Source organism: Nicotiana sylvestris, chromosome 12 (genome assembly GCF_000393655.2).
Source record: "Nicotiana sylvestris chromosome 12, ASM39365v2, whole genome shotgun sequence".
NCBI lineage: Eukaryota > Viridiplantae > Streptophyta > Magnoliopsida > Solanales > Solanaceae > Nicotiana > Nicotiana sylvestris.
In genome coordinates this window covers 109,788,415-109,802,847 of record NC_091068.1, presented here as the reverse complement: position 1 = coordinate 109,802,847, position 14,433 = coordinate 109,788,415, and the positions used below count along the sequence as shown (strand labels likewise).

Genomic DNA, 14,433 nt, shown 5'->3' with positions numbered 1-14,433 from the left:
GTACTGTAGTTGTTTGCTCTTGATCATCTTCTACATTCTGTGGAACCAAACGGAACCTTGGCAGCCCTAACTTGTCTTCTTACAAAATTTGCTCAACAAAATGTGGTGGGTTGTACAAGACTTCTATATCATTAGTTCCTTCCAAAAAACTTCCCAAACTTGCTAATTTATCTGCTAACCTATTTTGTTCTCTGTACGCATGTGTAAGCTGAGGATCATGGAGCATCCCTAGTAGGTGTCTGCAATCATGTGATAGATTAGAAACGATAGATTATCCTTACATAGTATTGTAATTACCTCTTTGGCATCAATTTTCACTTGAATTGGTATTAGATTATAATTCCTAGCCAAAGTAAGTCCATGTAGTAGTGCATACATCTCCGTTGAAAGTATAGATTGTGATGGAATGTTGCCCCAAAATCCTATTATCCAGTCTCCATTATGATTTCGAATTACTCCACGAATGCCATTCTTATTCAAAGATGATGAATTAGAACCATCTGTATTTAGCTTATAAATATTAGGCTTTGAAGGTATCCATTTTAAAGGAGTTCTTACATGCCTTTGTATTTTATGAGTAGAAGAAGTAAGATAGCAAAATCCAGTAGCCTGTTGAGTAGTGAAGTTGACATTGACGTGCTTGTGCAAGTATTCATAAATATTCTTACTTCTAGTGGTCCAGATATTCCAAAGACATAAAGGCACATAAGTATGTGAATTAATGTTATGAGGAAATTTTTTATCTTTATAATTAATTAATTTAGTAAGCCATTCATGTGGCATATTGAAGTTAGTAAGTGTTTTAACATATCCCCCATTCCTAATTCATGCCAATATGTTGTAGTATTTTCACACTTGAGAAAAATGTGAGTGGCTGATTCTTCTTCGTTGTGGCAATATTGACATGCAGAATTCGAAATAATATTAAGATGATGAAGAAATTGAAAAGTAGGCAATCTATTATGATTTAGAAGCCAAATGAAATATTTAATCTTTGGATGTATTGGAAGCTTCCATATCCAATAGAATGTTGGTACTATATTATGTTTATTCTCAGAATTATTTCCTAGGGCCTTATACATAGAGTTGATCGTGAATTTTTCATTAGGAGTTAAAGCCCAGTAAATGCTATCATTTGTAATATTATACCTAGAAATGTATTGATTTGTGATATGTTTTTGAATATTCTTGGGTAGATCAAAAGGTAAAAGATCTCATTTCCAACCCTCATTATAAATAGCGTGAATATTCATCTGATGATGCAAGTAAGGTAATAGATCATTAATTAATGAACGAAGAGTCAATCCATTTTTAATCCAGCAGTCGTACCAAAAATTTATATTTTTACCAGTACCAATATTCCATTTTAAATCAATTTGGCAACTTGTCCAACCTTGTAATATACTACGCCAAGTTGTCGAGAAATATGACGAAGGTATTCGATGAGCAAATTTATTAATTAAGATTTTAGCCCAAAGTTGTTCAGGAGAATGGAATACTCTCCATGCTAGACTTGCTAGCAAAGCAATATTCTTTTGTCTTAAATTTTAGATTCCTAGATCTCCTATTTTTCGTGGAGTTGTTATTTTCTTCTATTTTAGAAGATGCATTTTCTTTTTGGTGGCAGTTGTTCCCCACAAAAAATTACATTGATATTGATCCATTTTTGCATAAGGTTTGACGGAATTTGTATGTATTGCATAACATGATTTGGAAGATTATTAAGGGTAGATTTGATCAGAGTAACTCTTCTAGTCATTGTTAAGAAATTAGTTTTCCAACCTGCTAGTCTAGATTTAAAATTATCAAGTAAGAACTGAAAGTTGCTCTTTTTTTGTCTTTCCTGAAATATTGGAAAACCTAAATACTTACCAAAGCTAATACTTTGTTTGAGTTGAAAGCAAGTCATAGCCATATTTTTATCATTAGTGGAGTTGTTCATAGAAAATAATAGTTTTTATTTTTCAAAATTAATTCTTTGTCCTGAACAGCTTGTAAAATGATTTAGAACATCAATTATCACATTACAACTTTTAGTGGTTATTTTTAAGAATAAGATGATATCATCTGCAAAGAATAAGTGTGAGAGCTTTGGTCCCTTCTTTGCAATATTGATTGGTTGCCATTGTAAATAATCAACTGATAGGTTTATGCATTTTGAAAAAATTTCCATACACATAATAAATAAGTATGGTGACAAAGGATCTCCCTGACAGATTCCTCTTGAAGGAGTGGAGTAAGGTGTAGATGAGCCATTAATGAGTATAGAAGTTGAAGTCGTAGTAACACAAGACATGATTAACCTGATCATTTTTGTAGGTATACCAAAGAATACAAGTGTTTTCCTAATAAAAGACCATTCTAAACGATCAAATGCCTTTTCCAGGCCTAGTTTTAGAAGTATATAGACAGTCTTTCCTTTCATTTTTGTAAAATGATGTAATTGAACTATTATAGCATTGTCCGAAGCTCGTTTACCTTGTTGAAAACTGGTCTGCGTGGGACCTATTATTTTAGAAATAATAGGCTTAAGTCTATTGACAATAATTTTGGTAATAATTTTGTAAGTGGTATTGCAAAGACTTATGGGTCTATATTGTTGAAGTGTTTGAGCATGCATTACCTTAGGAATAAGACAAATGTAGGTCTGATTTAATGGAGGAGGTATAAGACCTGTATCAAAAGTGTTTTTGCAAAAATATTTCACCTTAGGTCCTACCTGAGCCCAAAATCTTTGATAGAAGAAAGGATGAAAACCATCCAGACCTGGTGCCTTATATGGACCAAAACTTTGGATAGCTTGAGTAATTTCAGCCTCCTGTAAATGTTCTTCTAAGGAAATTAAATCTAGTGAATTAAGGTTATAATTATTGGATTCATGTATAATACGAATTGAATTCTCCTGTTCTGTAGTAAAAAGGTTAGAAAAGTACTTTAGGATTATATCCTAAATCTCTTTCTGGTCAACACACCAGTTGCCAACTGAGTTTTGTAAAGAAATTATTCTATTTCTCCTACGTCTATTTAAAGTAGACATGTGGAAAAACTTTGTATTTGCATCACCATTATTCAACCACATTAATCTTGACTTTAATTTCCAGAATTCCTCCTCACTTCTAAGTATACTACTATATTCAGAAGTAAGTTGAGTTTCCAGATTCTGAAGGAACAGACTAGTAGGATAATGTATTGAGCGTTGTATTCCTGCTAACCTAGCTAGTAGTTTCCTCTTACGACTAAAAATGTTCCCAAATGTTAAATGATTCCAATTTTGGACTATTTCTTGAAAATGGTTTGTTGTTTCTAAAAGAGGCTCATTATTAGCCCAGACTACTTTTACTATGTCTGAAAATTGTTGGTGTGACACCCACATAGTTTCAAAGCGGAAAATTTTCCTATTGATGTGTATTAAGGGTTCTAATATTATTAAGAGGGGGCAATGGTCATAATAAGTTCTAGGTATACCCTAGCTTCAGGATACATGTTTATCCAATCACAGTTGGCCATGAAACGATCAAGTCTCTCAAGGATAGTGTGTCCATTTCTACGCTTATTAGTCCACGTAAAATGACTACCTTTGTATCCTAGATCTATTAGTTGACAATAGTTAACACAATTAATGAATCTGTCCGCCCTATTAGTACTAGTAGGCAGTCCACTAAATTTTTCTCTTTGATATAATATATCATTAAAATCACCTCCTATAAGCCAAGGAATATTGTAGTTATCATGTAATCTCATTAAATTTTTCCAAAGCTATGTACATAAATGGAAAGAGTTACTAGCATATATAGCAGAAAGGATCCATTTAGGGGTATTATAACGTACCTGAATGAGGCAGTAGATCTCCTGTTCAGACATAGACAATTTTTCCACCGTGATGAGAGCTTCATGCCAAAAGACAGCTAACCCTCTAATTAACCCATTCGCTGGAACCTGGGACATGTTCGAGAACCCAAAATCCTCATGAAGCCTCTCATGATCATGCATGTGAGTTTCCAAAAGGATCACTAAGGTTGGCCTATGATTATCTAATAGGGAGCTAAAATGGCATCTAAACTTCGGATTATAAGAACCCCTACAATTCCAGACTATGAAATTCATGATACTAATTTGAGGAGTGGTGAGCATGGAAGTCGGAACTAGAGGGGTGACAACTGAGGTTGTCATCTGACCCTGAGTATCCAATACTGGAGGAGGAGAAAGAAGTGTGGGAATGACCACCATTAAGTATTTCCCTGCTGCTCGATTGTTTGTTACTCGAAAGTTTAGACTGCATGTGGTCATGTCTGGAGGACACTTTAGAATGAACTTTTTTTCACACTCTTCTTTTAGGTTGTAAAGATGGATTCCCTTTAACCATAGGAACTCCGTCTTTGTCTCCCTTAGCTCCATTAAGATCTGAGCTAATTCTTGCCTTGTTTCTACATCTAATACATTGGGAGATGGAGGTGGAGTATGTGGTGGGCTTTCCATTGGTGTCAATGTCTCTATGGGACTGTTGGGAGTGGAGAATGGGATAGTGGGTTGAATGAGTTTAGGTTCTGGAACCATGATGCATAGATTTGCCCCATGTGATGTGGAGGATAGAAAGGCAGGAGAGTTGTTGAGTTGAGCATTGGAATTGGAGGAGGCATTTGGTATGTCCACTGTTGTGTGTTGGATGTTGATGCTTGGTTCTCCGGTAGGAAGGGAGTTTGAGTATTGTACCATTGGTTTTGAGCATAGGCTTCCATCCCTAACCTCATCCCCTCTATTACTATTTCTGCTAAGTGCGTTGGATTTTGAAGTAGGAGAACAACTTCTTGGTTGTTGATCTCCATTGTGAATATTAATGCATGGCCCTATAAATCCATCTCTAACCACGATTGGAGTGGAAGGTGCATCGTGGTTTGCTGGGATGTGTACACTAGCGGAGTTGTTATGTGTGGTAGTTGAGGGCCTTGCATGATCAATCTTGGCAGATGGAAGAAATGATTGTTGTCTAGATATCTCAGATAAGTGTTGGTTGAATTTGGTGGAAATGTTGGTCGTTGCATGGCTACTATCTGTTGGAGTATAAGGTGAAGTTGATACGTTAGAGGATTGTGCAGGTTTTCCTGAGTTTGAACTAGTATATTGTGAAGTAGAGGGAATCTCCTGTGTAGATTCATATGGAAGATAATCATTTTGTTTGTATGGGAATTGAGGTTGGCTAGGTTGATGGTGGACGTAGGTTACTATAGCATGCAAATTTGCTTTGCTGCTATCAACGTGTAGTGCAGGTGTAGTTAAATGGTCATGTGAAGAAGCAGATTTGTCGCTTTGGCAATGGTTAGAATTACTAATGGGTTGTTTCTCTATAGTGAGTTCCTTAGGTGGCGTGTAGGAATAGTTAGGCATGCCTGAGAAGTTAAGTCTATTAGAGGAGTAGTAAGTGTTAATGATTTATGATTACGAGTAGGGTTTGTGTGATTGGTGGAAAGGGCCGGCCAGATTGTAGTAGAATTATCCTCTAGTGAATTGTTTTTGGGCTTGGTTATTGAGGAATTCTATATTGGGCCTATTAATGTGGAGGTGTCCAAATCCATATTGGATTCAGTAAAATCATGCAGACCAGCCAAATTATTAAATTTATTACTAAAGAGCTTATTATGTGAGTTTGTGTTAGTGATTTTATGAGCCTTAGTAGGCCTAGTCGTAGGCCCAATTGTAGGACCAATAGTCGTAGAAGACTGGCTAGGCCCAAAAGTAAAAGGAGACTTACCTGGATGCTGCCCTAGCTTGACTGCCTCTGGCGCCGCCCTAGTGTTGGTTTGATGGTGGTTAGGGTTGTACCGTGGTAGTTGCTTCTTTGGAAAGTCAACTATTTTACATGTAGACTCTTGGACTGTTTTTGTAGTTGATGTGTTAGGGGTGGAACTAGTGTTTGAAATAGTACTGGAGTGTAGAGGTATTGGTGGTGTGTGTTAGCAATTTATTGTGGCGTGTCCAAATCTCCCACACTTTGTACGCAGCAAATTGAGTCCCTCATAAAGTAGCATCTGATAATGGTGTCCAATGAGTAGATGAGTTTTAAGAGGTTTCGCAAGGGCCACTTCAATGCATATTCGAGCATACTTTCCCCTAGCAGTAGAGGAGGTAGATGCATCAACCTTTAGTAATTGACCTAGTTTAGAACCCACCTTTCTTAGAATTTGCTCATCGTAAAATTCTGTTGGAAGTTCTAGTAGACGAGCCTATATAGCTGAGTACGTAAGTTGCGTAGAGGACGCATGGAATTTAGGCTCCCATTTTCAAACAGACAAGAAATGATTTAAAACAAACCAAGGACCCTCATGCAGTGCTTTAAGCATATTTTCCTCCTTTTGAAATTTGATCAAGAAGAAGTCTGATCCCAAATCTATTAAAAGAAGATCCTCAGTTGGCTTCCATAGTCCAACCAGTTTAGCATGCAGGATTTGGTGAGTTATTTTTCGACCAGAAAGCTTAACAATTATGGAGTATTGAAGACATATATAAACGACATTTATCTTCAGTCGTTATAGGGATAAATATGTCTTCATCTTGATTGGTTGCAATACTCTCATCCTCTAGGTCAAAATAGTGTGTAATACACTATTGGATATGAGGGGTTGCTGATTGATGTTTATTGTAGATTAAGGCTTGAAGGAAGGAAGTTGGAGAATTGGTGTTTGTCTTATCATCGATTTGCACATTTCCTATATCCGGTGGTTCTATAAGATCGTTAGTAGAGAGGCTTGGTGGTATATGATTATTCATGGCTAGTGAGGTAGTGAGCGTTTGTTGTGTATGAGGTATGAAAAAAGAATGAAGGCTAGACTGTGTAGTTGTTTTAGAGAGAGAAGCTCTCACGACATAAAACCTTTAACTTCACATAATTTAAATTATTCTTTATATTAGTAAATATTAATTCATGTTAATAAGATGTCAACCATGTATTTGCAATATATTACTTTGGATGTTACTGTAAAAAAAAGTTATTCATTAATATAAAGATCTGAGTAATTTAATTCGAAATTCTTAAATATTTCTGATGTTTAAAAGTAGTCTTTTTGTATTATTGTTATAAAAATTTATACTTTTTTCTACAAACTTCAATATTGTCCGAGCAAAAATAAATTTTGGGGGCTAATGTTAAGCTTTTACTTACTAGCCTCTCCTTGAGCGGCCCTGAATACCACATCTACGAAAAATAAAAAGAGAAGAAAAAGGACTATATCAAAGAAACTGTCCCAATATTGTCAACAAAAAAATAACAGGAGGTCCTAAGATTGTCAATATTGTATAGACAATGATTGGAAAAGGAAAATAGCCATTTGGGACCAAAAGCAAGAATAGCCGCTGATATTACAATCATTTTTTGATGAAGTAAAGTAGTTTCATTCAAAAGCATCAAGAAAATGCAGCAAAAAACTACAAGAAAGTAAAGATAAACATCTGCTCCTATATAACAGATTACACTAAAACTAGAGAGCAGATGCAGTCCAAACATTATTTTTAAGAACGGTAACAGTTAATACAATCTTTAGGGTTCCTTTGGCGATCTGCTGCCTCTCTAAAAATTTAGCTTTGAATGTATGTATAGTGGTTCCTTTTGATGCATCTAGTTTTCACCTCGAGCTGGCAGGAATAGTCAATAACTACACCTCGTCCGAAACAAGTTAGCATTAGCTGGCAGGAATCATCACAAAATTTACTTTTACTCTGTAGTCTCATTCTTGTACCCTGATGCTCTCCCACTTTTACCAATTAAAAATGGCTCGGGAAAATTATTTTCAGTATGAATGTCAAGGCCGTGAAACGACCTAGCTGCGAAGTACTCTGCCCCAGATTTAGCTGTTCCATTCATTAGAGAATGAGTGGCCTTGTCACGAACATGCAGAGCCTTCTCTGTGATGTTCACTAAAGCAGAAACTCCATCTTCGACATCTTCTTCGACATCTGTAGAAGACATATTTAAAAGCTTAACCAGATGCCTTCAAGTAATAAACAAAAGAAAAGGCACCATACAGGCAGAAGTAATCCCCGGCACACCCCAAGGAAAGTTTAGTAGAAATCAAAGAAAAAATAGACATTAGCTTTTCCTGAAGGGTCAATCCAGAATCAAGTGTTGGAAGCACAGGTATGAAATAAGTGAATTGGATTTGCAGGATCGAGAGAGACTCCATTACACTGCCGGATAGACGAAAAGAGAACCTCCAAGACCAAAAAATATCAAGAAAACTATACATTGAAAAACACCTAATTCATGAACTAAAGGAAAAAGGATTATCAACAAAACTTATGTTGTAATTACTTATCCATAACAATCACAACTTTAAGTCATGCTTATCCACAAGTAAAGGCAAAGGTGATTGTATAATTCCTTCAAGAAATTATATTCTACAGTTTGTTCATATTTGAACAGGACCTATGCATGTATAGTTTTACCCACAAGAAAAATGTAAGCAGAAGAATGCACCTTGCTGCTCAAAATCTTCCACATATCCACCCTCAATGAAAGAAAATCGTGCTTCTGACTGGTCTTTCACTTCCATGGGGGAAGAAGTAATCAAATCCCGAAACTCGGTTACATAAGCCCCAGTCCATTCACTTCCTCTGGAAAAGATTGATTAAATAATTTAAAAAGATTACTGCTTCCGCTTAGACAAACAACAACAATAACATCCCAGTATAATCCCACAAGTGGGGTCTGGGGAGGATAGGATGTACGCAGCCTTACCCCTACCCTGAAAGGGCAGAGAGATTATTTCCGATAGACCCTCGGCTAAAGAAGGTGGAAGAAGCGTTGATAGCAAGTCATAGCAAGACAATATATTTAGAAACTAAATCGAATATAGCAATGGAGAATATGAAAATAGTACCGATAGCAAGTAATGACAAGACAATATATTTAGAGAACTAAATCCTAGATAACAATAGAGAATATGAAAGGAGTACATAGCAAACTAAGGAAGTACTGATGTCAAGTAATAATAGAACAAGATATGCGATAATAGCAAACTCAAGATAAAAGGGGTACCATACTAACACTAATACTATCGAACTAATGAAGACAAAGGGAAACGCACGACTACCTACTAATTTTCTACCCTAATCCTCAACCTCCACCCCTCCTATCCAAGGTCATGTACTCGGTTAACTCAAGCTGCGCCATTTCCCGCCTGATCACCTCTCCCCAAAACTTCTTTGGCATACCTCTACTCTTACTCTTACCCCCAAGGCCTCTCACACCTCCTGACTGAGGCATCTGTGCTTCTCTTAATATGCCCGAACCATCTCAGCCTCGCCTCTCGCATTTTTTCCTACGCAGGGGTCATCCCCACCTTGTCCCGAATAATTTCATTCATAATTCTATCTAACCTAGTATGCCCACACATCTATCTCAACATCCTCATTTCAGCTACTTTTATCTGCTGGACGTGGGAGTTCTTAACTGGCCAGCATTCTGCCCCATACAACATAGTCGGTCTAACCACTTCTTGTAGAACTTACCCTTAAGTCTCAACGGCACATTCTTATTATATAAAGGATCTCAATTATACCAAATGGCTCCGAAATCATCATATTATAGAATTAAGATTTGAAAGTAGTAACAATTCACAGAATCCTACGAATATAAATTCAAGGTGATAATGTAACATTTGTTTAGGTTGAAGTTTCTTTTTTTTTTCTTTTTTCGTGCCCCTCCCCCTGCCGACTTACTCAAAGTCCCAGCCCTTAGTTGGAAGTCAAGAGCTATCACCACTAAGAGCAACCCAATCTTGTCAGCTTAGACTGTAGTGCTTATAAAACCTTTATTATTGTAGCAGAACATGCCCTCAATATGAACTGTCTGTGTCTCTCTGCAATAGGCAATAATAATATAACCCAATCGCCAAAGGAAACACTAGTAATACTCCCCCGTCCAAAACAATACCACGGCCAATGTATCTAAATTTTAGTAGAAATCGCAAACCTGATTTTTTAGTTTTTTAGATTAAACGTACAAATTTAAATAGTATATGAAAGGTACATTATCACAATATTTTAGAATAAGAATGCTTTAAAAAATAAAAATCCTAGTCAAATACTTATTTCTAGCATCTCCATTTTTCTCTTCTTTAACATTTTTTGTTTCTCTATGTGTTGGAGCTCCAACTCTCCAAGTGTACGAAGCTTACATATTGTAAATCTCCAAGCAGTTATTTAAGCCATAACCTCAACACAAGTAACTCTCCATAAACCCAAAAAACCATTCTTGAGTACTTCGACCCATTTCCTTTAGCTTTAGTACTGGTTCATAACCTTTGCAATCCTAGAAAATAAATCCCAACCTTACGTCCTTACAATCCTGTGGCCGCCTAATTTAATCCCTACTTTTGTCCAAGATCAATAAAAGCTACCAACCCAGTTACACGTAATGCGACGAGCTTCCACAACACAACATGTGGATGAAGGCTAACAAAATAACTTTGTTTATAAGTAGGGCTAACAGAATAACTGATCGCTGAAAGAAACATGAGTGGCAAAAACACGTAATGCGATGAGCTTACACAACATGTGGATGAAGGCAAACAAAATAACTTCGTTTATAAGTAGGGCTAACAGAATAACTGATCACTAAAAGAAACATGAGTGGCTAAACGTACGAACGGAGTTTGAAATACTACCTGCCGAAAGCAATCATTGCTTCAAAAGGAGTAATAACTGGAGCTAAGAACTCTTTACTATCCAATAGAGCAGTTTGTGCACAAGAAACATAAATGAAGACATCGCACTGCAGAAATACAGCAAGAACTTCAGTATTCCCACAAATCAGAAAAATAAAAACCCTCCAAGCATCAAGCAACTGAGGTGATTTACCTCAGGAAAGTTGGCAAGTTTTGCAGGGTTAGGTCTCCCCATAACAAAAGTATAGGCTTTCTTCCCAGCTCGGGTAATCAAGTCTTTCATCTGATGAATCATGTGGAGGTAACCAGCTGCACCAATAATAGAAGAATAAAAGCCTTATTCTACGTACTTGAAAGGGTAAAACATACAAATCGTGCAACTTTTTGAGTCCAAGATCCTACAAAGTTCAAGTATGTATACTAGAAAGTACCTACTCCAAGTGTCCCTACCAAGATCCCTATGATGCTAGCATCTTTTGCTTTCTCAATAAGAAAGTACCTGCAGAAACATAATTAGTACAGAAACCCCGAGATAGTGTCAAAAGCATGAGCATAAAAGAAAGAGAAAGCTAACAAAATCTAGCAGTTGAAATGAAGGGGATGATGCTAATAATACCTACGCTTAAGAATCCTTTTCTGCTGAGAAAAGTCATTCACCAAAAGGTCTTCCGTAGCATCATATCTGACTGGGAATGACACAGAGAACATAGAAGACAACAATCAGTAACATCCAAAAGACAAAACTAACGTCAGATAGAATTATCTATAGATAAATCCTACTGAAAGTCGAACCTTCCGACAAAAGAGACAACAATTTCTTTTCTTTTTTTCTCTTTGAGATGAGTAAAAGAAAAATTGCAGGACCATCAAAAAGTTAGTAATCTCTTCATCTTCAAACTAGAATTATAAACAAGGACAACCATTTGGATATAGAAAATCAAAAGAGAAAACTGAAAAAAACACATCTTGTTAAACCAGCAAAGAAAAGAGAAAGGACTAGTAACTTTGTTCTGATTGGGAGGTAGAAAGAGATACAAAAGTAGATAGTATTTGATGGAGGACTTTTGCAGTCTCAGAACACTAAGCGAGACAATTCTCAGCAAGGAAAAACAGAGGCAATGCATCTGAAAGACAGCGTTCACAGCCAAATAAATTAAGGCAAATAATGACAACTTTACACACAAGAAAGAAAAACTCACACCTATTTCACAAGTATTGTATGTCATTGATATATTTGCAAAGGCTGAGTCATCTGAACCAACATAGAAAAGTAAATAGTCCTCAATCCTGTGTCCCACAGGTAACGACCACGTCAACCCTCCAATACGATATGGTGCATTGTTCTCCTCAGTAGTACAGCTATTTGCACATTGACCATCACTTAGTTTTGGTTGCCCATTCATTGAGCAAAAAGTTTCTGATGGAGTTATAACTGGAGACATAGTATCAGCATAACAAAATTCCACTTTGAAGCATGATTGAGTACCAACTGATGCTTTGATTTCTGTGATTGCATGTGCATATTCAAGCCCATAAAGAACCTGCCATTATAAGCAACATCACTTTTTTTTTTAAAAAAAAACATAGGATATAGACTACCAATATTTTTTATGCTTTTTGAGTGGCAATAAATGTCCTTAACGAGTTCGATAGAGAATTTAAAATTCGGACAGCTCTTATATGTCTGAATAATCAAAAATCATGATGGTTAAACCTCCCAGCACTATGAATGGAGTATGGAAGTCAAACACACTTACGGCAACCACTTAACTAAACCAAAATTGATATAGAAATAACCATCACTGAGACAAGCTTTTAGTTTGACTACACAATATGTACCAATATTTACCAAAGTAACAAAAGACAGAAAAACAACTTCACTCTTATGAATGCACGAGAAATATGCTTATTGCAACTTTCCGATGATAAACCAATGCAGAAGGGAAAATAGACATGGGAAGTAGCAGTTAGTCATACCAAAATAGGTTTGCCGGCTTTTATTGTATACTCGCAAAGCTTTTGAGCACAAAGTGGCACATTTAGTGAAGCTTTCCCAAGGACAAAAAAAGCGGGAAGAGTCGATGTCCTGCAGCAGAAATAGTCAGATCCAAACACTAACTCCGTCAGCTGTATCACAAACCTAAGTTACAAGCATGATGAAAATCATAAACAATCAATACTCACGGACTGAAGCAAGTATGACCATAATGGATAACGCAGTCCGTGTTGACATGAGATGCTCCAACTTCATCAACACAGCAATTTCCATACGTAGTGTCCGCCATTACATACAGCCTAACATCCTTTGCATCTCCATTACTTCCAGTATGTAACTGGTTGAATAAGCGAAGTTTTTCATGTAGAGCAGACACTATCCTCGTTGAATCTTTCAATAGTTCATCAGGGAACTAACAGTTTAAACAAAACACATATCATGTTCCATTCAAAGGCCACTAATCTTCCATAACTAGCACCTTTAGCAGGCAACTCTACTACTTCTCAAATGATTTGGAAAAGCAAAAGAAACAGAACGCGAAAGAAAAGCTTTTCTTCTCTACATTCCTCATACATTTTGTTCATCCTGCAGATGTTATATACGAAATAACATTGAACCTATGAACGAGTTGCTCTAAGTAAATATTTCCGCAAAGAAATGGGGTACAATGCTTTATCATGATTAAACTAGCCATGAAACGGAAAAGCCCTCACATCGTAGAGTCGGGTCTGAAGAGCTCACAATCTTCTTGAAGCAACAAGTATGATTTCAACTCAAGACCATAATTGCCCCAATTATTCTTCTTTCATATCACTAAGTAGCTAAATGTGCAAGACAGCAGTATTATTTGGTCAAAATGCTAACCATAAAGTTTGAAACTGGAAAATGACCTCTGTTACATAAAAGATTTTGTTCCAACTCCTATTAGTGCTACATAATTTGATTGCAAATATTCAAGAGTAAAACAGCCTCTCACCAACATTTACAGTCGAAAAAGTGGACTTTTCAAACTTTTCTCCTGCAAATTGAAGCATACCACCAAAGTAATTTGCTATCACTGAATCACTAAGGTTTCTTTTGGACATTGGATGAATTAAAGAAATGGATTCTCAAACTTTGCTCCAACAATTGGAAGTTTATGCCCAAAGTAATTTGCTAGATACGATAGCTTTTGCAAAATGTGAAGCCAACCTAAAAAAGGTGACTTTCAGGGGTTTTATAGGGTTTATGCAGACAATTTCGAACTTATTTCAACAAAATAAAAACTGTAAAGTTGGAATTTAAGAAACAAAATGTGTACCTGAAGAGCAACTCGGCGGAAGCCTTTACCGGAGATGAATCCGGCGACAAGGTCAATTTCGTAAACTGACTCCAAGTCCATGGGGCAAAATAAGAATCGAGAAGAGAAAGAATTGGGTCTCAATAGAAACTGAAACTGAGTTTTTTTCTTCAGAAGAAAAACGACGGAGTAAAGAGGGAAGGGTTTCAGGAAAGAACACATAAAGAAATATATAAAAAGACCATGGATATTTGCGTCAACTCATAGTTTATGAAAACCTCCGAAGCACAGAATACAATCTCTCTTAGCACAGCTAATTATCAAAAGTCGAAAATACCTCCACTTTATATTTTAATGACGTTAAGTAGACTTTTAGTAGCAGTTAAAGTAAATAAAAGTAACTAGTGGCTTAGGCCCGCGCTCTCAACACAGTAAGATTACTGGTGGAATAAATCTATATAGAGCCCGTTTGTATTAGCTGATTTGAAGTAGCCGATAAGCAT

General features: G+C 36.4%; 1 protein-coding gene across 1 annotated transcript; it reads right to left on the bottom strand.

Moving 5' to 3' along the window:
- Nucleotides 1-7,558: 7,558 nt before the first annotated feature.
- On the bottom strand, nucleotides 7,559-14,119 carry LOC104237546 (uncharacterized). Its single transcript, XM_009791712.2, has 10 exons — nucleotides 13,952-14,119; nucleotides 12,840-13,063; nucleotides 12,633-12,741; nucleotides 11,857-12,196; nucleotides 11,272-11,341; nucleotides 11,087-11,154; nucleotides 10,849-10,964; nucleotides 10,656-10,762; nucleotides 8,465-8,601; nucleotides 7,559-7,944 (listed from the first exon to the last, which is right to left on the bottom strand). The coding sequence occupies exons 1-10, from the start codon at nucleotides 14,030-14,032 to the stop codon at nucleotides 7,703-7,705; spliced, it is 1,494 nt and encodes a 497-aa protein (XP_009790014.1). The 5' UTR covers nucleotides 14,033-14,119; the 3' UTR covers nucleotides 7,559-7,702.
- Nucleotides 14,120-14,433: the final 314 nt, after the last annotated feature.

Excerpts from the sequence above, each read along its gene's own strand:
- LOC104237546 (XM_009791712.2), bottom strand. The coding sequence starts at position 14,032 with ATGGACTTGGAGTCAGTTTACGAAATTGACCTTGTCGCCGGATTCATC. Across the intron at positions 11,342-11,856 it reads ATACAATACTTGTGAAATAG|TCAGATATGATGCTACGGAA; the intron begins GTGTGAGTTTTT and ends TGTCATTCCCAG. Across the intron at positions 11,155-11,271 it reads AAAAGGATTCTTAAGCGTAG|GTACTTTCTTATTGAGAAAG; the intron begins GTATTATTAGCA and ends ATGTTTCTGCAG.